This window comes from Conger conger, chromosome 4, assembly GCF_963514075.1.
Source record: "Conger conger chromosome 4, fConCon1.1, whole genome shotgun sequence".
NCBI classification, from domain to species: domain Eukaryota; kingdom Metazoa; phylum Chordata; class Actinopteri; order Anguilliformes; family Congridae; genus Conger; species Conger conger.
The window spans coordinates 33,288,633-33,311,931 of record NC_083763.1 but is presented as its reverse complement, the minus strand read 5'-3'; the positions used below and the strand labels follow the sequence as shown (position 1 = coordinate 33,311,931).

At 39.8% G+C, this 23,299-nt stretch overlaps 1 protein-coding gene across 5 annotated transcripts in view; it reads left to right on the top strand.

The window, feature by feature from the left end:
• sh3kbp1 (SH3-domain kinase binding protein 1) overlaps positions 1-23,299 on the top strand; it is a 93,798-nt gene that overhangs the window by 33,096 nt on the left and 37,403 nt on the right. For all 5 annotated transcript variants that reach the window (XM_061238276.1, XM_061238275.1, XM_061238273.1 and 2 more), the window contains exon 3: positions 17,973-18,087. In XM_061238276.1, coding sequence (XP_061094260.1) covers positions 17,973-18,087 — 115 coding nt within the window. The remainder of the gene's footprint in view (positions 1-17,972; positions 18,088-23,299) is intronic.

The window sequence follows — 23,299 nt, the reverse complement described above, 5'->3', positions numbered from 1 at the left end:
AAATCTGGCCATGGTTGTGTGAAAATGAGGACTTCCTCAGGTATAAAGATGAAGACCTTAGGTGTGAATGTCAGGATCTCTCTAGGTCATGTGTGCAAATCAACATCTTGCTAGTGTTTTCGATCATGACTTTCGTTGGATACCAAATTATTGATTTCAATATGAATTTTTTATTATTTTTTTTATGCCATCTCATCAAGGCCTAATTTGACCCCTGTGTTTGACCACTAAAATGAGCGGGTTGCTACCAGTTGCTATGGCCACTTGTACTCCAACATGGCCAAGCATCTTGTCTTCAAGGAAATTGTCATGCATTGAAGAATGATCCATAAAGAGCTGTGTCATCACTGTTATGACTGTGTTCTGTACAGAGCTGTACTATCGCTGTGTTGTGACTGTTCTGTACAGAGCTGTACTATCGCTGTGTTGTGACTGTGTTCTGTACAGAGCTGTATGTACTATCGCTCTGTTAAGACTGTTTTGTACAGAGCTGTACTATCACTGTGCCATTACTGTTCTGTATAGAGCTGTACTGTCGCTGTATCATGGCTGTGTTTTGTACAGAGCTGTACTATTGTTGTGTTATCCCTGTGACCTATGTGCTGTACTATGTTCTTCTGAATCTATGACAGGTGTTCCCAAACAATCTATCTTTGAACCTCTTCAGCTTTTAACATATAGTTTTATCCTGGATTAAAGTTTGTCATCGTCAGCCTTGGTGGGTTTGGTTCATGCATGGTGAAGATTACATTTTGATAACACCATGAGAATAAGCTCCGTAATTATGAGAACAAACCATTCAGCTCATCTAGCCTAGCCATTTAAGCCCATCTAGACATAATAAAATAATTTAGAGTATGATGTTTGGTGCTGTCTTTCATGCTTTTTGCCCACTTTTGTTTTTAAGCGAATGATAACGAGGCAGGAAATCTCCTGTTGCCCTCCGACAAAACACCAAAATCACAAAAAAGATTAACCCAAGGCAGGTACTAAATGGCAGCATGACAAGAGTGAGATGTCCCACACAGGAAGAACAAGTCAGTAAGACCCTTTTACATGGCCTCTGATTGTCAAGCTGTTGGCATGGGGCATCACGAAGCTGATCGCTAGGCTATGAGCACAGCACCATTGCTTAGACTGATCGCTCGGCTAAGAGCATTGTACAATTGCTAGGCTGATCATTAGACTATGGGCATGGCACCATTGCTAGGCTGTTTGTAAAGCTGTAAGCATGATGCTATCTTTACATAGGTTGATGTTTGCACTATGCATGTAGGCTGTTGCAAAGCTTATCATTGGGCTTTGTGCATGGAGGATGTTGCTAGGTTTGTCATCAGTCTGTGAATATGGTGTTATACCTAGACTGATTATTGAAGGGTGAACTCAACACCATCACTAGTCTGATTATCACTGTTTGAGTACAGCTCCATCGCTATTCTGATTATCACTGTTTGAGTACAGCTCCATCGCTAGGCTGATTATCACTGTTTGAGTACAGCTCCATCGCTAGTCTGATTATCACTGTTTGAGTACAGCTCCATCGCTAGGCTGATTATCACTGTTTGAGTACAGCTCCATCACTAGGCTGATTATCACTGTTTGAGTACAGCTCCATCGCTAGGCTGATTATCACTGTTTGAGTACAGCTCCATCGCTAGGCTGATTATCACTGTTTGACTACAGCTCCATCGCTAGTCTGATTATCACTGTTTGAGTACAGCTCCATCGCTAGGCTGATTATCACTGTTTGAGTACAGCTCCATCGCTAGGCTGATTATCACTGTTTGAGTACAGCTCCATCGCTAGGCTGATTATCACTGTTTGAGTACAGCTCCATCGCTAGGCTGATTATCACTGTTTGAGTACAGCTCCATCGCTAGGCTGATTATCACTGTTTGACTACAGCTCCATCGCTAGTCTGATTATCACTGTTTGAGTACAGCTCCATCGCTAGGCTGATTATCACTGTTTGAGTACAGCTCCATCGCTAGGCTGATTATCACTGTTTGAGTACAGCTCCATCGCTAGGCTGATTATCACTGTTTGGGTACAGCTCCATCGCTAGTCTGATTATCACTGTTTGAGTACAGCTCCATCGCTAGGCTGATTATCACTGTTTGAGTACAGCTCCATCGCTAGGCTGATTATCACTGTTTGACTACAGCTTCATCGCTAGTCTGATTATCACTGTTTGAGTACAGCTCCATCGCTAGGCTGATTATTACTGTTGGAGTACAGCTCCATCGCTAGGCTGATTATCACTGTTTGAGTACAGCTCCATCGCTAGTCTGTTATCACTGTTTGAGTACAGCTCCATCGCTAGTCTGATTATCCTGTTTGAGTACAGCTCCATTGCTAGTGAGGTTGTCAAGTTGTGCACATGGTGGTACAGTACCATTGCTAGTCTGATTATGAATGTGTGAACAGTTGCTGCATGCCTGTCACATCTGAGACATAAAATTCTGCAGGTGAAAAAGGTGCAGTTCTGTACTGGCAGGGCCAATTAAACGTGGCACGAGCAGTCAAGGGGTCATAGAGGGGGTCAAGTCATATTGCTCAGCGTCAAACTTGGCATGTCTGAGACTTATCATCCTGTGTGCTATGTGTTCAATCTCTGTTAAAACTAATCCCACTGTGAACCTGCAACATGCCAAATCACTGCCAGTTTATAATGAGACATAGCAGATTTATACTGAGTAAATTTCTGTTTAATTCACCGAAACAACTTTACAGATAGAGACTTCAACCATAAAATAGTGATTCCTCACAATTTCTACAGAAAGCTGTTTAAGCAGAAAAAGTACAAAATAGAAAAGAGTCACAGGGATTGCTGGTATGTTTTAGCACAGTACTTACATCTGACATATGTGAAACATATTTCTGACATTTATATCAACAGACAGCAGGAGAGGAAGTAAACAGCCACTTCCCCATCTGCACAGGAAGTGATACACAGAGAGTGACAGTGCTAGATAAGGAACGGGAAGTGAACAAAAGAGAGAAAATAGATCAGCTACAGATCAAAGGTTACACACAAATACACACACACACACAGACTCATGCACTCACTGTACTTCTTTTTCCTCAAGTAGTATTCATTCACGTATTTTATTGTTGCCTGAGCTGAAGTGACAGAAAACAACAACATTTAATCACACTGTTGAGCGCTGACAGCTTTCTAACTCAAAGCTGGGTAATGATCCTTATGGTAGTGAGTTACCTGAGCGCCAGAGCGGGAAGGATTATTCTCTTCTCTAAATCTTCTCTTTCTTTTCTCTCCTCTTTCACATCATTGCCAGACCTTGCCCTGAGATTAATAGAGGCCTGCAGGAACAAATCTAAAGGCACGCAAGTTTATGTGTATGCGCGCACATGTGTTTGTGTGTTTGTGTGTGTTTGTGTGTCTGCGATATTAAGTGTTTGTACATGTATACTCTGTGGTGACAAACACCTTTTGCTCATGGTCTGTAGGCATTATATCTGTGATGGCTGTAAATATAATGAGTTTTGAGAAACATGAATGTGTGTGTGTGTTTGTGCATGCACGCGTGTATGTATTTGCCTGTGTGTCTGTGTGTGTCTCTGTGTATGTGTGTGACCCTGTGAGATGCCACTGCTGAATTGAAAAGTCATTATAGTCTGAAATATTCAGCATGACCGCAGTGAAAACACCAGATACAAGTTCTCTCTTTTTGCTGTTGGAGAGGGAAATGCCACTCTTCTCCCCTGTGAGAGAGAGTCAGATTTTTAGATTAGATTAACTAAAAGAACGATATTACCTACAGTAATAAGGGGGTGTAATCATAACTGTCGCAAAACTCCATCAATAAGCATTCAACTGCTTATTTCCTTTGCCTTTTGCCCAGATTTGCTTCATTTAGATTACTATGATAGAATATGCAAACTCAAGACCTGATTTATTGGCTTGTTGAAAAGCTTGATTTAAAAAATCGCACCACTTCCTGTTTGGACTGCCTGGAATGAACTCGTGGCAGCCACTCTGTTGGATCCAAATCCAGGCAGATGGGTGTCATCTGCACCTCTGTCTAAACGCAGCACAGAGAGACCAGCTTGTCCTTCTGGGACAAGAGGCCACGTAGCACAGGACTGGAAGCTGTACTGTGCTTTGGGTCTTGTAGAACACCGCATCATACACTGTTTGCACACTTGGTGCCGATCACTTAACTCTTTTATACTCTTTTAACGCTTGTATATTTGGGGTCAAATTGTCAAAATTATTGTAATAGAAAAAGTTTGACACAATGTATGTCCCCTTTACATAACATGAAGTAAGTGGAAATGTGCCACTAGGATCACCCACAGAAAGATATATTTTCATGTTATGTACAGCTACAGAACTTGGGGTCAGAATGATCACATAACAACACCTTTGTATGCAGAGTTGGTACAGGACTTTTGAAATCAGCATTATGTTTATTATGTATACCGTTTAATCCCACCAAAATAAGAAAATTAGAACAGTCATACAGAATCAACTGGTTTTTGCTGAATGCTGAACGCGGTCAAATTGAGGGTTAAGTTATTATATATATTAAATGTGGTTTACCTTTGCGTGTGTTCTCAGAGAGCGGTAGAGCTAGTGACATTTCACCCTACTGAATTATGGCTGCTCTTCTGTATGTACTGTACTCTGACAGAGCTTTCAGTTCTGAGTTTAATGTAGGTGCCTTTGCGGCTCCCATGGCCAGTCTCAAGTTTGAGGACAATAACAAAAATGTTGGCACTGAATGTTTTCACAGAACTTTACCGCTAATTATTCAGCTCAGGTAGCACTCCCCTGTCGAGATGACGCAGACAAGTGAAGATGTGAGGAAATGTATAAAAATGTCATCTCAACAGTGCCAGAACCAGTGCATCAGCTTGATAATTAGCTGTAAAATTCAAGGAAAGGGTGGCAAAGTTTTGTGGTTTACGGATGCTAATTGGCATGTAATCACAGAACAAGCAAGCTTGAAGGATTTCATCATGCTCTATAATATTATTAGTGCAGTGTTCAATTTTATTATTCTTTTTTACAAAATGTCTTTGAGAATGTATAGATTTTATAATAAATCTGTCTAAATAAATATGTATATATAAAAAAAAAAAATACTTTCAACTACACCTTTAGCGGTACAGAGGAAATTGTCATCACCTGGTTAATCTATATCATATGTAGTTTACATTAAGGGCAGCTACAGTTGTAAACCAGTAGTTTAAAATATGTTACCTTAATTTATGTTAGCTTAATTTAAGCTTATTCATTTATTTCTTGTTTTGTAGCTTTCTGTCAAACTAAAAATATGTATTCGTAAAGTGGAGCGATGCATGCATGCCTGGTGCATACTTTCTATGAGTTTATTAGCAGAAGCAGCTGCAGTGCATTCCTGAAGTGCTATCTATTTAATGAATGCCTTGTTTGTTCTATCACTCTGTTTATAGAAAAAGCATTTATCGTGCAGCCAAATGTGTGTTTGTGTGTTGTGTGCAAAGGCAACATTCTGCACAGGAAATGCAGGTGTTTCCTGTATGTCGCGTTTGCCTGCTTTATTGTCTTTTATTTTACAAGCACTGCTGTGATTTTGGGTTATGTTGGAAACCACTCTACTCTACCTCTGCTATTTCACTTTACGTATCCTCCCGTCTTCCTCCTTCCCTCCCCTCTTTCCTCTCCTCTCGTCTCCGTCAGTATGCCTATGTGACTGGGGCGCCAGGTGCTCATCACAGAGACATAGGCTGTGTCCTTCCTATTTACTAAATCGTAAACTATATTGGCCGCCAGCCATCTTATTCTAGTGTCCAAATTTTACTCACATTTTAGGGTACTAGAAATATCCCCTAGTAAACAACTGTGATCACTAGAAATGTGCGATATGAACCACAATGCTTTACAAATTATTTGTTTATTTAGTAAACTATTTTGCGCACTATATGGACATTCACTAGATAGGGATTAGTAATTAGTGAATAGTGAACCATTTCGGACACAACCATAGATCGATTCGTAGGGAGGGAGACAGAGAAAGAAGTAGGGATAGGGAGGTTTCTTTTCCAGAGGGTTTTTAACGTTTTGTGTAATTAGCTGTGTGCTCATTTGTCTTTGGTTTAACATTTCTAACATCAGTGATTAGTCTATATTCCCTATGCCCTTTTCAAGAAATGTATCATTTTATTAGCAGCAGTGTGCCTACAGGAAGTGCTGATGTGTGTGTGTGTGTGTGTGTGTGTGTGTGCACATGTATATGTGTGTGCGTGTGTGCATGCATGTGCCTGAGTGGGTAAAAAATAAATAAATACCAAAGCATTGGTATTTTTTACAAATATTCAAAACAATCAGCTTTATAGAAAATAAAATAAAAGGAACAAACTATGTACCTCACAAGGGGTGTGCGTTTGAATGCACGCATGCGGGTATGTATGTGTCTGCGGTGTCCATGTGTGCTTTTCAGCCGTGGAGCTGCACTCTGCATGCCTGAGAGGGCTGATTCAGTGCAGAGAGGTGGGTTATGAAACCCACGTTGTGAGAAATGATTTTAAGAGATGAGAAATATAGAGATGACATTCTGTACTGAGTTGGCCGGAACCCAGGCTTTTCAGTGCTTCTGAGTATTAAGCAATTCGTATAGATTGGAAACATTTGAGGGAATAAATGTATCTCACAGCTCATCATTTTCATGGATTATAGTTCTATGCTTCTATCAGTCGCAGAGAAAGTATATTGGGGAACTGGTTCAAACCAACTTCTGTGATGTAGCAGTCTACAAGGGGGGGACTGGTCCTGGGTTTTGTCAGTGGATTTGGATACATTGTAATCAGTTTGCGATTATTCCATTCGTTGAGTGGAAGTGAAAGGACATGTTATTGGCATAGACTGTCAGTGAAAATAAGCACTTATTTTTCTGGTTCTATTGTGAATCACACCTCTCCTGGACTGCAAAAAGAGCTATCACACTGCCGTACTGGGATTCTGGGTAGCTGGGTTTGAAACAGTATTCATTGTAATGCCAGAGTGGGGGAGGGGGGGTGGTGAACTGAGAGTTTGAGTGACAGACCCTTTTTGACAGTTCCATTTCAACTGTAACTGGACTTATAGAGGTGTGTGTGGGTGGAGTAGAGGTTTGAAAGGGGCTCATCTACAGAACTGCTGTGTGCATAGGGAAAGGGAGATAGATGCAGGCAGAGATTGAGGGGAAAGGAAGGGTGGGAGAATGAGAGCGTGAGAGAGAGAAGGAAAGAAGGAGCTGGGTGTGTGAATGCCCGCCTGTGTCAGGTCTTTGCGTTTAACACCCATGCGCAGAACACCTCAGATTGCGTTGCCATGGAAACTGGGTGATGGGGAGGCCACTGTGCAAACGGATAGAGGAATGTTCCACGGTGACGAGGATTACGGATAGCTAATCAGACATATTTGTTCTGTTTAAATATTTTGTTTGCCCGCTGAAGCTGATGTCAGCTTTGATCCATCGGCAGTCTAGGCAGATCGTGCTGTTGGCAGGACAGTATGTTACAGTAGTTCCTGTTGTTGGTGTGACAGTGGAGAAGTGTGTTACAGTAGTTCCTGTTGTTGGGACAGTGGAAAAGGGAGCTACAGTAGTTCCTGCTGTTGGTGGGACAGTGGGAATGGGGGCTACAGTAGTTCCTGTTGTTGGTGTGTTTTGCGGGCTTTCTTGATCTACCAGTCATTTTCCATGGCTCTGAGGATGCACTGGGTTTCGGCCCTGATTGTCTTGAAGTGAGCCTACAGCATGGTGGATTAGGGGTTTGAAAGGTAAACTGCAAGAGCCTTGTATTTTGCCTGAAGGAGGTTATGAATACCTGGTGCACTGTTGTCAAACCAGTGTCTGTCTGGTCTACCCTATATAATTTAGGGCGGCCTGTAGCGTAGTGGTTAGGGTAAACGACTGGGACACGCAAGGTCGGTGGTTCTAATCCTGGTGTAGCCACAATAAGATCTGCACAGCCATTGGGCCCTTGAGCAAGGCCCTTAACCCTGCATTGCTCCAGGGGAGGATTGTCTCCTGCTTAGTCTAATCAACTGTACGTCGCTCTGGATAAGAGCGTCTGCCAAATGCCAATAATGTAATGTAATGTAATTTATTACCACCTGGTGAAGGGCATTACGTAGGGTGCTCCCGGTAGAGGTGGTGGTGTTGCAATCTGTTTCCTGAGCTGGTTAATTCGGCACGTTGTTACACCTCTGTCGTAAGTTTTTCTGCTTGTAGTTGTGCCTCTTAGCTGGATGCATAACTATCTTTGTTTTCCTTCCAGTTTGCCGGTTCGTTCCTTTGAAAAAGGCCGCCAGTCCTACTGATCGGGGTAGACTAGCTTTGCGACCCGTTTTGCATTTGCAACTTTGGATTTGGATTTGTGACTTGACTTGTGTTTGACCTTCTTTGTGTTTGACTTACGATTCTCGCTTAGCCCTTTTTGCTTTGTTTGCTGTTTGGATATTGTGTATGACCATTGCCTCATTTGTTTTCGACTTTGACTCTTGCCTAGCCCGTTTTAAACGGTTTGCTGATTAGATTTTGACCCATGCATCCCTTATGACTCTGATTCCTGCCCAGCCTGTTTTGATCTGTTTGCCCCGTTTGCCCCAGCACCTCACTCGTGCTTGACCCTGTTTGCCCACCCTGACTGTGACATTGATTTGCTCCTCTGCTCGCCATATACTGAGCAGAGGGGCCAATCATGCAGACAGGGATGCAACTATGGGGGCCTCCACTAGGCGCATCACACCACCCTGTGGTCCACCAGCCCACCATAAAATATTGTACCATAATTTAAGGTAACACCACAGACATGAATGGTTTTTAATGGGTTTTAAAAAGCAGATTTATTTAAAGCTACAATAGGTAATTTTTGACTCCTAGTGGTCAAGAGAGGAATTTCAGCAACAAACACCCTCAAACCACAACACTGTTTAACCCACTCCTTCTCTGTGAACACACTGATCCCACGCTATTGGCTGTGGCAATTAGAACCAATTTTCAACCAATGAGCTTTAATTATTGTATAGCTATACAATGTTTTGGTATACAGTGTTGGTCCTTCAACTGTATATTTTTTACTGTATATTCTCAGCTGGTTTGCAGAAAGCTTGGTTGTCCTTCTCACCAGGAGAACTCACAAATTGGAAACTTGCCCATATGTAATCTGAGCTATTTCAGTTCAAGTCTGCTTCCTGACAGATGTTCTTCTGTGGGCGTTGATGTGGAAATGTCTCTCTCTCTCTCTCTCTCTCTCTCTCTCTCTCTCTCTCTCTCTCTCTCTCTCTCTCTTCTCTGGAAATAAAATGTGTCATGGATTATTTTATTCAGGAACCCTTTTTTGGGATAACACATATTTTATGTTTATTTGTATTATTTGTGCATGATTGTATTATTTACACCCGTGATTCCTGAGCCACAGGGTCTGCTCAGTTCTTTTTCAAGGCTCCTTTTGTCCAGAGTCTCTCACATACTGCTGCATTTACAGATAGGCCACACATTGGCCATTCCTTCTCTGGTTTTCTGATGTTTGATTGACCAGTACCCTATTTTGTCCCTAGGCTACACTTTTTGGGTACATGCCTCGTCATATGACTAGACAACACTGGGGAGGGTGGAGCATGCTGATGTTTACACACGATTATATCTCAACCATGACTTTCGAAGTTGCTATGTGTATAAAGTAAGCCCTAAACAAGTCGTTATATTGAAACTAGAAAATGTTGCATTCCACCACATCCCGTCACCACCACTGAAGTTTCATACTCGTCCGCCTGCCTGCTACATGGTAGATGGTGTAGTTCAGTAAAGTTCAGTTGTTTGATGGAACGTAGATGTTTGTGCTTAACCTGATCTGAATTTGAATTTAAGCTGGACATTAACTTCAGTGGAGAACGGGGGTACAATCATTCCTGTTGTTGGGACAGTGGACGAGGGTGCTACAGTAGTTCTTGTTGTTTGGGAATTTATGCCGGACATCTAGAGAGTGGTAGTGTAAGTGTCTATTTCTCATTTATAGATTGGGAATGTCTAAATGTCTAATTTGGTATATTTTAGTGAGCGCGGGATACAGTATGTTTGCATTTGTTGTTACTTCCATTCCAAATAGGTAATTTTGAACCTCAATATCTCGCCCTTTTCAAAACCAATTTCAATGCCATTTCAGATTCAATGGCAACGGGCTTGCCAACTTGGTGTTTTTGGTATTGCTATGTTGTGCCTTTTCCGTGTTAAAGACTTTTTTTTGCGCAAAAATGACTTAATTTAAATCCAACAGATCCTGACACAAGACCACTCATTCTGTGGGTAATTCAGAAATATACATGCTTACATTTTTGCGATGAATTGTCCATAGACCATAGTCCATTAAACAAGGTTAGACACAATGTTAACATGAATGAAGCTAATTGAAAGTTCTAAACGAACATGATACTGTTATGTTCAGCAACGTTATTGCGTGTGGGTAGTAGCAAGTGAGATGACATGACATAGCACATGGACAGTGGCAAGCACTCAATTTGTGAAAAAATGACAGATACAGCGAGTGTGGCCAAAAATAGACCAGTTAGGTCGGTGTACATAAACAGAAAACTTACAGCTACCTCGCAACTCTAATTAACTAGCTGACAGGCTGATATGTGATGTTTCTTAGTGCATGTTCTCTCATGTCATGTGTATTCCTGCAAGGAAGATAATTTGCAAATACTGTGTCAATGGCAGACAACTGGGGTCTCCTTAGGATTTGCCTGAAGAAATGTGTTTCAGGCAGCAGAATTATCATTGTAATGGAAAATAATGATGCTAACTATACTTTTAAATCATGTATCGTTAGGCATGCTAGCCATGCTATGACAACAAAATCTTTGGTAGAGAGTGAGAATCAATTCAACCCAGAATGTATCACCAATGAATGGCAAAATACCACTTTTTGCTAGTAGATGGCATCCGCGTTTAGGACATGGTGTAACATGGTGGTTGAATGTGACACTTGCCAGTTGTCTTTAGGCAACAATAAAACAAATGTGCATATCTTTTTTATTATTATTCAGTCATTTAAATGAATTTTAAAACATTTTTTTCTAAGCCTAAATTTTCCACTATAAAAGTTCCCACTACTAACTTAATATATCGATAGTTTAGGTAAGAATGCTGACTTATCCAATAATACGTTTTGCTAGCCAAGTTAACCCTCTGGGATTGGCGGTGTCGCCGGCGACACCAACACGATCAGATCAACTTTCTTTTTTATGTGGATGATTTTTTTTAAATTTTACCATAGAGATGCAACAAACGTATTTACAGAAACCTTAGAATCTTGACTTCGCAATGCACCTATTGACACATAATATGAATTGTTTAAAAATGTTTTAGATTAGATGAATAAGATCACTGCGATTTCTTAATCTTTACTCATTAATGTACAAATTGCTATATCTTTAAAATTTAAACAAGGTGATAATTATTCTCTAGCAGGGGAGGGGCGATGCCATGTGCGAGAATGCCAACTGTAAACCACGATACAATGACATACAAAAGCATAGACTATTCGCTTCTTTTGAGGTAAACATTTTACATCACGGAACACGTTTCCTTAAGGAAAATGGCACGGATGACTTGACGTCATGAGTATGGCATTTCTTCCATGTGTACTGCAATTCTGTTTAAATGTTCAGCAATATGCGCATTTGTAAATTCCCACACTCTAACCTTTGCATCTCAAAATAATACTTACGTATTGTGTAGTGGCGTAGCCAGGATTCTAAAACTGGGTGTCCTTGCACAATCAATATTAGCATATTGTATCTACTTTCGATAAAAAAGCAGAAATAACTTAGCTAAACAGCCCAACTCCAAGAGCAAGTGTATTTCTTATGATCATATTGGTAAATATGTATGCTGTATTGCAATCTCTCTCTGTGGAGGGGTCAGGCCAGGTGTGAAAAGCCTACTTACCTGGCAGGACCGCATACCACATAAATATTCAATTGATTAGTATGTGTTTTTATAGCATTCATGTACGTTTTGAAAACTACTACTTACAATTTGTGTGATTCTAGAGCAATTTACAACCAACATATGATTCTGACCTACTTACTGTTGCCATATTATTGTAGCTGGGTTTGTGCTGAAAACAAAGATATGAAACACTTCAGAATCACTGTATATAAAGTTGATTAAAAGTTGAGCATGGCACAGTCACCAAATGAGCATGGCTCATTTTGCCCTCAGAACCCAGAGGGTTAAGACAAAAGCTTAACTATAATGTCTGTATGAAAGCAACCTAGCTTAGATCAAACTTGATCTGAGTGACTTTGACCTTGGAATGATTGTTGGTGGCAGACAGGGTGGTTTGAGTATCTCAGAAATTGCTGATCTCCTGGGATTTCATGCATTCTCTAGAGTTTGAAAAGAATGGTGCAAAAAAACAAACAAAAAATCCAGCGTGCAGTAGTTCTGCAGACAGAAACGCCTTATTACTGAGAGACACCAGAGGATGTTAAAGGCCAGACTGACCAAAGCTGACAGGAAAGTGACACATATAACCACACGTTACAGCAGTGGTATGCAGAAGAGAATTTCTGAACACACAACGCATTATAACTCTAAGTGGATAGGCTAAAGTAGTAGAAGTCCATAACGCAAGTCTAATAAATACCTAATAAAGTGCTCACTCAGTGTATAGCCTGCAGTATGTACCCATATGGGCTTATACATAATTATTAATATTTGTCCAAAAGTAATTGACCAATAAAACAAAGTCATGGCTAACTATGCATTCACAGTCACTCAATGATAGTATCCCCCACAAATCACTTTTATTCTCACTGTAGGAATAAACGTTATAATGTATCTGTTGAATTTATAAAAATAATATTCTGCTGCCATGTTAATGCTATGCAAATAATTGGGTATAAATGAGAGTCTTTTTCTGCACATGTTGTCAAAGATCTGTGCAGATACCTTGATGGACAGCAGGCTGATGTTTGCATTTGGGCATTCAGCAAATGCAAACATGTCACTTAGATCAAATTTTTTCCCCAATTCTGATGGTTGATGTGAACATTACCTGAAGCGCCTTACCCGTATCTATATGATTGTATGCATTGCACTGCTGCCACAAAATTGGCTGATGAGATAATCTCATGAAAAAGTAGGTGTATAAAGTAAATATTTTCCTTAAAGTGTTCGGTGAGTATATATCTGCTTCTACTCTTTTATCCAGAATTTACAGTATACATATACAGTATGCCTGTATGAATGAGATCAAAGCAATATAGACTCTATACTCTATCACACTAGCTTAAATGTGTGCTACATACCAATAGTTTGAGGGCGAGCAATGTTAAAAAAAGTGACACAAAAGTGGTAGAAAATGGGACACATTGGACATGTTGGAAATAAAAGCATGTTTTGGAAAAGTTGTCAGAGATCTGTGCTGATACCTTGATGGAAGATGAAATTGGTCAAAGGGAGAAAGGCTGTGTGAAATGTTAGTATTTTCCCATTCTCCTCTGCAATTGTCAGATGCAGTTGAGTGCTGTGCAACAGAAAGTACTAGTCTGCTATGGAGATGAGTGGTGACCTGTTCACCCTCTTGTCCGCTCACCTGCTGTTCTGTGGTCCTCGTTGGTGACACCTGATCTGTTTCTCTGGCAACTGTGACATACAGTCAGCGGGCATGGGGGGGGGGGGGGGGGGGGGCCTTTTCAAATAAGCTTTATTTAGTCTGGAACCCCCCCTGAAATAAAAAAAGGTATCTTCAAAAGAAACCTGGTGAAAGTAGCTGCAGCACATTGGGTCAATTCATTGTTTTAAATAAAAAATAAACAATGTAACAGCACAGCAATGTTGTGTGGAGTGTTTGGATCTTTATTGTCTGGTTGTGTGAAGTTGTATGTCATGAGGTTAGAGGGTTATGAACAGGGCTGGAAATGATGGTGCTTTAGATGAATGGCGAGTAAAATAAAGAGAGAACTAGCCGTTGGCCGAGTGGCAATTATGGACTACAAAACAAAAATGTAAAATCTGAAGGCTAAATTGCGTATTAATCTCTCATGGTTCTATACGCCGATGTGTGCCTGTGGTGTCACCTATCAGTAATGACAGTCAGTCTCAGTGTCAGTCTCTCCCTGACCTGCATTCCCGTTGGGCTGGGGTTTCCCAGTCAGACAGTCAATTTGAATTTGGTATTCAACACTGTTCTGTAGTGCAAATGTTTTATCAGGAAACAAAGTGTCATCTATTATGTTCATATTCATAATAGCATGAATTGCAACAAAATGCTTTCTGCCACGCATGTAAAAATTGGGACAACACTCTAGTTAATGCCATTAATTTGTGGTAACAATGAAAATAGTTTATGCCAAGTCTCATTGGAATGAAAGCAATATTCAGATGAATTTTATTTTATTTTATTTTTGCTTTTTATGCTTTCAAATATTTTGGGCTAATGAAAATGTATCTGGGCTAGTAAAACTTTTACTGCATTAGCTCAGATGGCTAGTACCAACAATTCTGAAATTCTACCTCTGGTTATGAAGCTCACCACATAAAGGAGATATAATTTTGCTTATAGAAAGTAGCCTAAATGAGTCCAAGGTGCACATTGTATTCTCTTGCATTCTGCATCCTGCGGCTGCATCTTTGACACCCCCTGTGTCTCCATCTACTGCTGCGTGCACCACGTACTGAACACCATTCTTTTTGTGTTTTAGTGTTGAGTGTTATTTCTTATTAAAGCATTTCTAGACCCACTGTTTTGGCCTATGTCCTCTTAAAATACTTTCTCAGACCTCCTCTGCCAATATCTTCTCCCTCCCTCTCTCTTCCCTACATCACTCTCAGCATTGTGTATCTTCTTTGCTCGCATGTCTCCTTATTCTAACCAGCCGAGTTGTCTCTTTTTTCATGTGCTTTTCTTGTTTTAAATGAATAGTTCAATGACCTTTGTCTCCCAGCTTCCATCATGCCTGGTCATTCAGATTTGCCTGCGTGTATTAGCCAGTCAGGAGGGGGAAGGAGACCTTTGAGGTGAGATGCACATGCGGTGGGTTGTGGGAGAATAAGGAGCAGGTGAATTCTGATTAGAGACAGGCGGCAGGGTAAGCTCAGTGTGTTGTTGAGCAGTAGACAGAGGCCTGGACAAAGACGGGTGGATAAGGGCATTTATGTTTGCAGCAAGTGAAAATGAACCCTGGGTGGTGTCGATTTCAGCCTGACGACCGCTGATACAATGTGTCAGCGGCAGTGTAGGGAGTCAGTGTGAGTGTGTTTAAGGTAAGCCTCGGCGTGTTTGTAGCGCGTGCTGGGTTTGATTCTTGGCATTCTTTCCAGGATCAGAATCGCAGGTCCTGTGTTTAGAATCAAAGAAGTCTCCTCTGTCCTCGAACTAGATTCTATATCATCATGACAAAATCTACACATTGGCAATATACAGTATCTTAAATTGAAAGGTTCCTATAAAGGAGTCAATGGTTGTTTTATATATATATTCATATATCAGATGCCTTGGGAGAGGTGCATAAAATAGCTGTTCCCATTTAGTATATTGGCTTTCATGGTCCTGGGTTTGGGGGCCCCTGCACTAAATTACATTACATTATTGGCATTTGGCAGACGCTCTTAGCCAGATTAGACTAAGCAGGAGACAATCCTCCCCTGGAGCAATGCAGGGTTAAGGGCCTTGCTCAAGGGCCCAACGGCTGTGTGGATCTTATTGTGGCTACACCGGGATTAGAACCACCGACCTTGCGTGTCCCAGTCATTTACCTTAACCACTATGCTACAGGCCGCCCTATGGTATCCAGAACTGTGTAAAGCAGGTCTAGAACACCTGAAGATGCCCCTTTATTCATTAAAGTACTTGCAGGGATCTCTCTAAAAGCTGTGTGGGAAGGAGAGAATATTTTCCTGGGATGAGTCCTTCTGAGCTCGGGAATGTGGATTCTGCTCTTTGACAGGCAGTCACAAGGCAGTAATGATGTCCGTTGACTTTATTATTAAAGTGAGGAATTCCCACTCTGCACATTTTTAGTCTCGGAAGGACTGTCTGTCTGTGTGTGTCTGTGTTTTTCTGTGTGTGTGTGCGCATGTTTGTGTGTGCATGTGTGTTTATACTGTGTGTCTTGTTTTATTTCTTTTGCGTACCAAATTAATACTGCGTGCGCCCCTGCTTCATTTTAGTGGTCCTATGTTCATCAATTAACAACTTGTTCAGCACAGTCTTTCATTTCATCAGTTAAATATTTCATTTTATGTATTTGTTCGCAATATAGCATAGGAAGCAAAACATGAACATCCAGCATATCAGTCTGTATGATGTGAAACCTCACCAAGACAGGAAATCCAAAACCAAAAAACAAGTAGAAACCAGTATGAGTTATGGATAATCTTGCTATAAATGACTGCTCTGCCTGTTACAGGCTGAAATGCAACGCAGCTGCTCCCCTACTGTCTGAATATCTCAAGTATTATTTCCTAGCCGGCAACCTTCTTGAAACTGAAATCCGAAACCACTGTAGGCCACTCCAGCATTTAAATTTTATTTATTTTCATCCGTTCAGATGTGGACTTGCTTTTGTGTTTTGGATTGTTGTCTTGCTGCATAACCCAATTATGCTTCAGCTTCAGCTACCAATGACCAGATAGTCTTCTTAAAAATTCATAGTTCCTTCAAAAATGGCAAGTTGTCCAGGTCCCAAGGCGACAAAGCTTCCCCACACCATTATACTACCACCACCGTGTTTGTTGGTATGATGTTCTTACTGTGAAATGCTGTATTCGTTTTATGCCAGACATAATTGGCCATGTGCCCTCTAAAAGTTTCTCTTTGACTTATCTGTCCATAGAACATTATCCCTAAAAGCTTGAGGATCATCCAGATGCTTTTTTGCGAATGTGAGACAAGCATTGATGTTTCTCTAGGTTAGCAGTCTCTTTCTTATTGTGGAGTCAAGAACACTGACCTTAGCTGAGGCTTAGCTGAGGCTTGAGTCTGCAGCTCTTTGGATGTTGTTCCGAGATGTTCTGTGATTTTTGTGATCATGGCATAATGTGTTTTTAGAAACTTTGTGGTGACTATTTTACTCTGATGGTAAGGTTCAATATGAGTGATATTTAGAGTCAACAGGGCCAGTCAAACCTGGCTGTGTTCAATAAACTGAATCAAAATATCAATATAAAAAATATTTGGTTATTTTGTTGATTGAATCACTGTTTTTATTTTTTCAGTAAATACATTAATTCATTTTAAAATTCTGTTTTGTGTTCACTCAGTTTCCCTTTGTCTAATATGACATTTTATCTAAAGATCTGAACCCATTTGGTGTTACAACTATACAATAATAGAGAAAATCAGGAAGGCAGCAATTCCTTTTTCATGCACTGAATGTAACAGTGGTTGTATTTTAGTGGCCCCGGGAGAGTATAGTGCATGCAGAATGGATGAGGTTACAGCAGTCCTCTGTCTCTGATGCATGTGCAGCTAAATGGAGAAATGTTGAATATTTCATAGATATAGTATGTGGAGTGTGTGTGTGTGTGTGTGTGTGTGTGTGCAGTGTGTGTGTGTGTGTGTGTGTGTGTGTGTGTGTGTGTGTGTGTGTGTGTGTGCAAGCATGCCTGCATGCCCTAGATGTGTTTAAACACTGCTTAGGCTTGAGGTGCTTCAGTCAAAGCTCATGGAAACAGCCTCAGTCACAGGCTAGTCTGAGAAGACAGGTTCACTTAGTCTCCACTTCCACTACAGCTGTAATCACATTTATATGTACAAATATTTTCTGCAGATGGTCAGATGCTTAGGGTGTACTTCAGGGGGATACTAAATCATACTGCTCTCATTCATACTATACATTTTTATCCTGGAAGCATGTTTTAGGAATGGCCTGGTGTTTGAATACCGTGTACGTTCTTTAACAAGCCTATTCTGGAGGACCTGTGATGACCTGTTCTGGTGTCCTCTCTCCATTTCTGTCCGTCTCATAGGAAATCAAGAAAGAGGTCAAGAAAGAGGCCACCCAGACAGGCGGATCCAAAACTGAACTCTCCAATGGCAGCACCAGCCCTGGGTCTGAGTCCGGCCTCCGACCTGCTAAGAAAGGTTCTACACATACCATACTCTGTGCTTCTCCAATAAGAGTCCATAATATTGTACCAGGGTTTGCATCAATTCCATTTCAGCTAATTTCAGAAAGTTAATTCACAAAGTCAAAATGGAATTGACCTCTGTCCTGTGCTGTACCCTTTATCTCTCCAGTATGAGACTCTATTACTGTATACTCTCCATTGTTAGACGCTGAATACTATACCTGCACCTCTTCACTAAGGCAACGTACAATACAAACACTGTCAGCCATTTCACAGTGAGGGTATTTCTTCGAAGCCTGTAATATTGTTGATTTAATCAGTCCCACATGCCGATGGACAAGTACACACATAAACACACACATACAGTACTGTGCAGAAGTCTTTGGCACCCTCGACTTTATTATATATGTGTTTATTTGTGTGTGTGTGTTAGTATAAAAGAACACATTTCAGATTCCCAAATATTCATTTTCCAAAACATTTAATTTTACAGAGACATTTTTATACTTAATTAAAAAGTAACATATTACTGTAAGGAATTTTTACATTAAAACTTGATCAAGGTTGTCTGAGATCAGAAACAAGGAGCCAACCAAAGTCTGCAGAAGAACTGTGGCAAGTTCTCCGACAACCTCCCTGTTGATTGTCTCATAGAACTGCAGGACAGCATTGGCTATCTCACGAGAAGTAATGCAGTTTTAACACCGAAGGGTGGTCATAAAAAATATTGATTTGATTCAGTTTTTAACTATTCTACCAAATTACCAAAATGTAATGTAAAATGTATAGTACGTTTATTTAGGACCTTTCATTGAATTATTTTTGAAATAATCTTATCTATACAGAATGTTATACAGGTGCCCAAGACTTTTGCACAGTACTGTACTTACATAAAATTATGAGTAACAATTATTATTGTAGGTTTATTGGGTGGATGCTTTTATTGGGCTCTTGGCGAGATTATAAAACAGATTATAAATACATGTCATAGGAGCAACAGGAGCGAGGGCATTATGGGTGCAGAATGGTCACAGTCAGTAATAATGTATATTATAATATCCAAAGAGCGCTATATAGCAGACAAGTGGAACACATTGCTTACAAATGGTCATACAATATAAATCACTGTACCTTTAATTTTATAATAGTATATACGTACTGCATAGACATTTATTGAAGGATAGCCCTGTTTTCAAGGGGCTCCAAAAACACAGATACTCATACAGTAAAGTACATAGACATAGACATAGACAATAGACAAGACAAACTCATACTGTACAAGATACACAGAGGCTCACATTTACCCACTCGCCCACGCATCCCACCCAAACAACCCACATTGCCCATATAAGGTAATTAAACGGTAAATAATTAATAAGTAATTATGTATATGCTTTCCAGAAAAACAAAGACAGGTGAAGATTAAATGGATAAAGATGACTTCTTAGGGAAGAATAAAGAAAGAATGTAAATAAAATAAAAGGAGAAATGGGAAAGCATTCCAATGAAAAAAACATGATGTTTGAAGCAGATATAATGAGGTCTTAAAGAGAAAAAACTGTTCCAGTCAGAAGGAGCTTTAAAGGCACGTCGGCCAATTTATTTATAGATTTTAGGCACAAAGAAGTAAAGTTGATGGGTATGTCTAAGTGAATGTGATAATTTATTTATTTGTTTTAAATAAGAGGGGTAGCTAATGTGGACACATTTGCAAATACATTAGAGCCAATGGAAGTATTTTCTTGAAGTAGTTGATAACCCGTTTAGCTTGTCATATATGGAACAGTGATGAGTTTGGTAAGGATACTTTGAAATAAATCAATAAAGTCTATTGTAAATGCCATTAAGGGGTTGAAGGTGCAATTCTGAGGTATTCTGCTAGGCAATATCTGCATAATCAGGTAGTTGTTACGATGTAACCATTCTTTTCCTCACTTGAAATGTAAAACAGATTATGGAGCGATATAGTATACTAAGGTTACAATTAATATTATTTGTAATATACTCAATATATTGGTTTAAAAGAAAGTACTGAGTCAATCCAGAGGCCGATATCCACTTTCACGGTATCCACTTTCGCAAGGTGAGTTCCATTGTCAGAGACTGAAAAATTTTAAGTGTGGTAGTAAAGTTAGGTCTGAAATTAGTAGAACAAGCGACAATGCGAGATCAAGGCATAGATTATATAACAAAGTCTTTATTATAAAATTGGCAGGTCCGACAAGCGAAGGTCAAGAGCCAGCAAACAGATTCAGTGGAGATAAGGCAGTTCGTAATACAGAATCCAGGCAAAGGGTCTAAACTCCAGCAAACGGGTATAACAAGGATAATCCAAATCGGTAACAGACGGGCTAAGCAGACAAAAACAGAATCCAGAAACAAAAGTTGATATACTAAAACAGGTCTACACTGCAGTTCAAAATTAAACAGATGGGAGAATCTAAACACGGAAGTCTGGGACGAAACAGGTTGTAACAGAAGTCAAGACAGGTAACAAAAGTGAAACAGCAATCAGGCGTGGGAAACAATCAGGAAGTGAAACGCAGGTGAAACTAATGAATGGGTGGCTACGGTGTGCACAGAGGTAACAAAAACACGGAAACGCAACGCACTTAGAATACCATATAATGAAAACCATGAGAACTAACATGGAGTAACTTTGGCACTTTTACAAATGGACTGGAGTACACAGATATAGACAGATTGAATAGGTCGGCAAGGGGATACATTAGAACATGGGCAGCTAGTTTAATATATTTAGCCTCAAGGCCATCTGGTCCAGGAGCACAGTTTCCCTTTAAATCATTAATGACAAGAAGAACATAAGTAGGCAGTATTTCTTTTAGAGAAAAAGAACTGCTACAATTAGAGTTGTTACAAGAATTTAAAATGTTAATTGATTCAAACACCTGAGAACTACATATGCAGGAAAAATGCAGATTAATAATATTATCTATAACAGAGGGATTGTGAATGATGTTATTATTAATTCAAATCTGGGTCCTGGAATTTTTGTTAGATTATTTGAGGATATAGTTTACTCTGTTCCAAAACAGTTTTGGATTATGAAAATTTTCAGACGCAAACATTCATTAACATTGATCTAAGAGACAGTTTCTTCCCCTTACAAACACACACACACAGGTTTACATACACATACACATCCCATGATATTCTTTGCAACAAGTAGGGGGTTCCCTGATGCCCTGGCTAAATTCCCATCCTGGCTCTTTCTACCTACCACCATAATCATCCATTAGTCGGTTAGCAAAAAGCAGGTGGGTGCTACACATTGGTGGTGGTTGAGGAGAGTTTCACCCTCATCACTGTAAATCGCTTTGAGTCCTATATATTTGAGTGCAGAAGTTGTCTAGTAAGAAAGATTGTTCTCTTGAGACTCAACATTTTCCACCACCTTTCATTGCTGGTCAAACGCAGACATCACGTTTCACTGTGCAGTTCCATCAGATGTACTGTATCGCTCCGAACACAGCATGTATGGCTTGGTGAGCAATGTGTGACACCTAATGGCTGAAAAAGGTAAAACGGATAGTACCTGTGTAAGGAGAACAGACAGTGGTAGTCATTAAAGTATAAAATGACCTTGTTGCTCATCCTATTTTGGCACTGTTTGAGTGTATGGATGGGCCCCACAGTTGGATACAGAATCTGGACTATGCCAGTGCTAACTATGACTGGCATCCCTGCAGGGCAATTTAAAGTGGGTTCTTGGGACACCCAGGAATAGGTGTATGTGTTTTTTGGTACCCATTACCAGACTTTATTACCCAATACTATCTGTGTCTTCTAAATGGACAGTAACTTTTCTCATGCTGATGGATGACAAAGGGATTTTGCATGTTTGTTACCTTATTTGTGTGCTCTAGTGAAATTAGGAGTGATGGAATGACACAATATAGTTCCTTTAGACTAAATAATGTAAACTTTTATTGACAATTTCCCCTTCATTGATTGATTTTATTAACTACAGTTGTTAAGGGTACCAATACATTTGACAGTTATGGTTGAAAATGAGAAAAAATTTGATTACTTAATAAAAAATATTGAAACATGAGTGTAAATGTATTGAAATAAAAGTATGTTGTTTTCCCATATGTTTGAACATAACATTTAGATTATTAACTGTGTTTATTATATATGCAGCCTTTTTTCTTCATTTTTATTATTGGCTACCAAAAATTCTGGAGCCCACTGTATATAACAATGATATCTGACAGTCACAGGTACAATTACAAACCATGATGAATGCCACTTGCATTTTATTGCATATTGCGATATATCCACGCAGCTCAACAGATCTAATAGTGAAAAATGTTGACAGTTTGGAGGATAGGGTGTTGTAGCTGTTACTCCCAAGAGGAACCATGAACAACAAAAACTGGTGGTATTCAGGGGGAGGCAAGATGCCATTGGCTGTAAAGTATACACACACTGTGAGGAACAATAGCCTGTTATGCCACGTTGACCTACTGACTGACTTACATCAAGTTCATAGCAAGTTTTATGAAAACCCCAATAAGGTCTTTCAAGATCAGATAATTTTGCATATGCTTGACGTTAACCAGACCACATAACGTTAAACGCCAAATTCCGGTCAAAGATGAAGCAGTGAGGAAGAGCAAAAAGTGTTCACTATTGACAAAAAATCTATCCAGGAAGATGAAAGTATACAAAGCAACTTTTTTCAAGATTCTTGGTAAAATTGACTTTTTGTCCAGATTTTTTTCTTTTTTATTTAGATTTATAGCATTTTGCTATAGCGTTTTGTCAAAAAATATATTTATTACATTTTATGCAAAAATGCACATAAATCCATTTTATTTGAAACTAGCGTATTGTTTGAAATGGTTCAATAGTTTATTCAGCATTAATGAAATGTATTTTTCTGGTAGCCCACAGGTAGCTTGGTTAATAGATAATGTGGAAATATTTGCTGGCTATTGAGTTTGCTGTTGCAAACCTGAACTAGCTAGCTAGATTGGTCGCTTGCAGGTTTTATCATTTAATATAACGTTGGCTAATCATTATGTTCTATAGTTCACTACTTCGTATTCCATGTTAGCTGGGTAGCTATGGCTTTCTCAGTTAAATAAGGTAACATTAGCTTAGTTTGCAAGCTACCACCTATATTAGGCAAATAGCTACCAAGCTACCTCTGCTCATCATCTTACAACTGCAATACCGCTTCTGATTTGATCAAATCA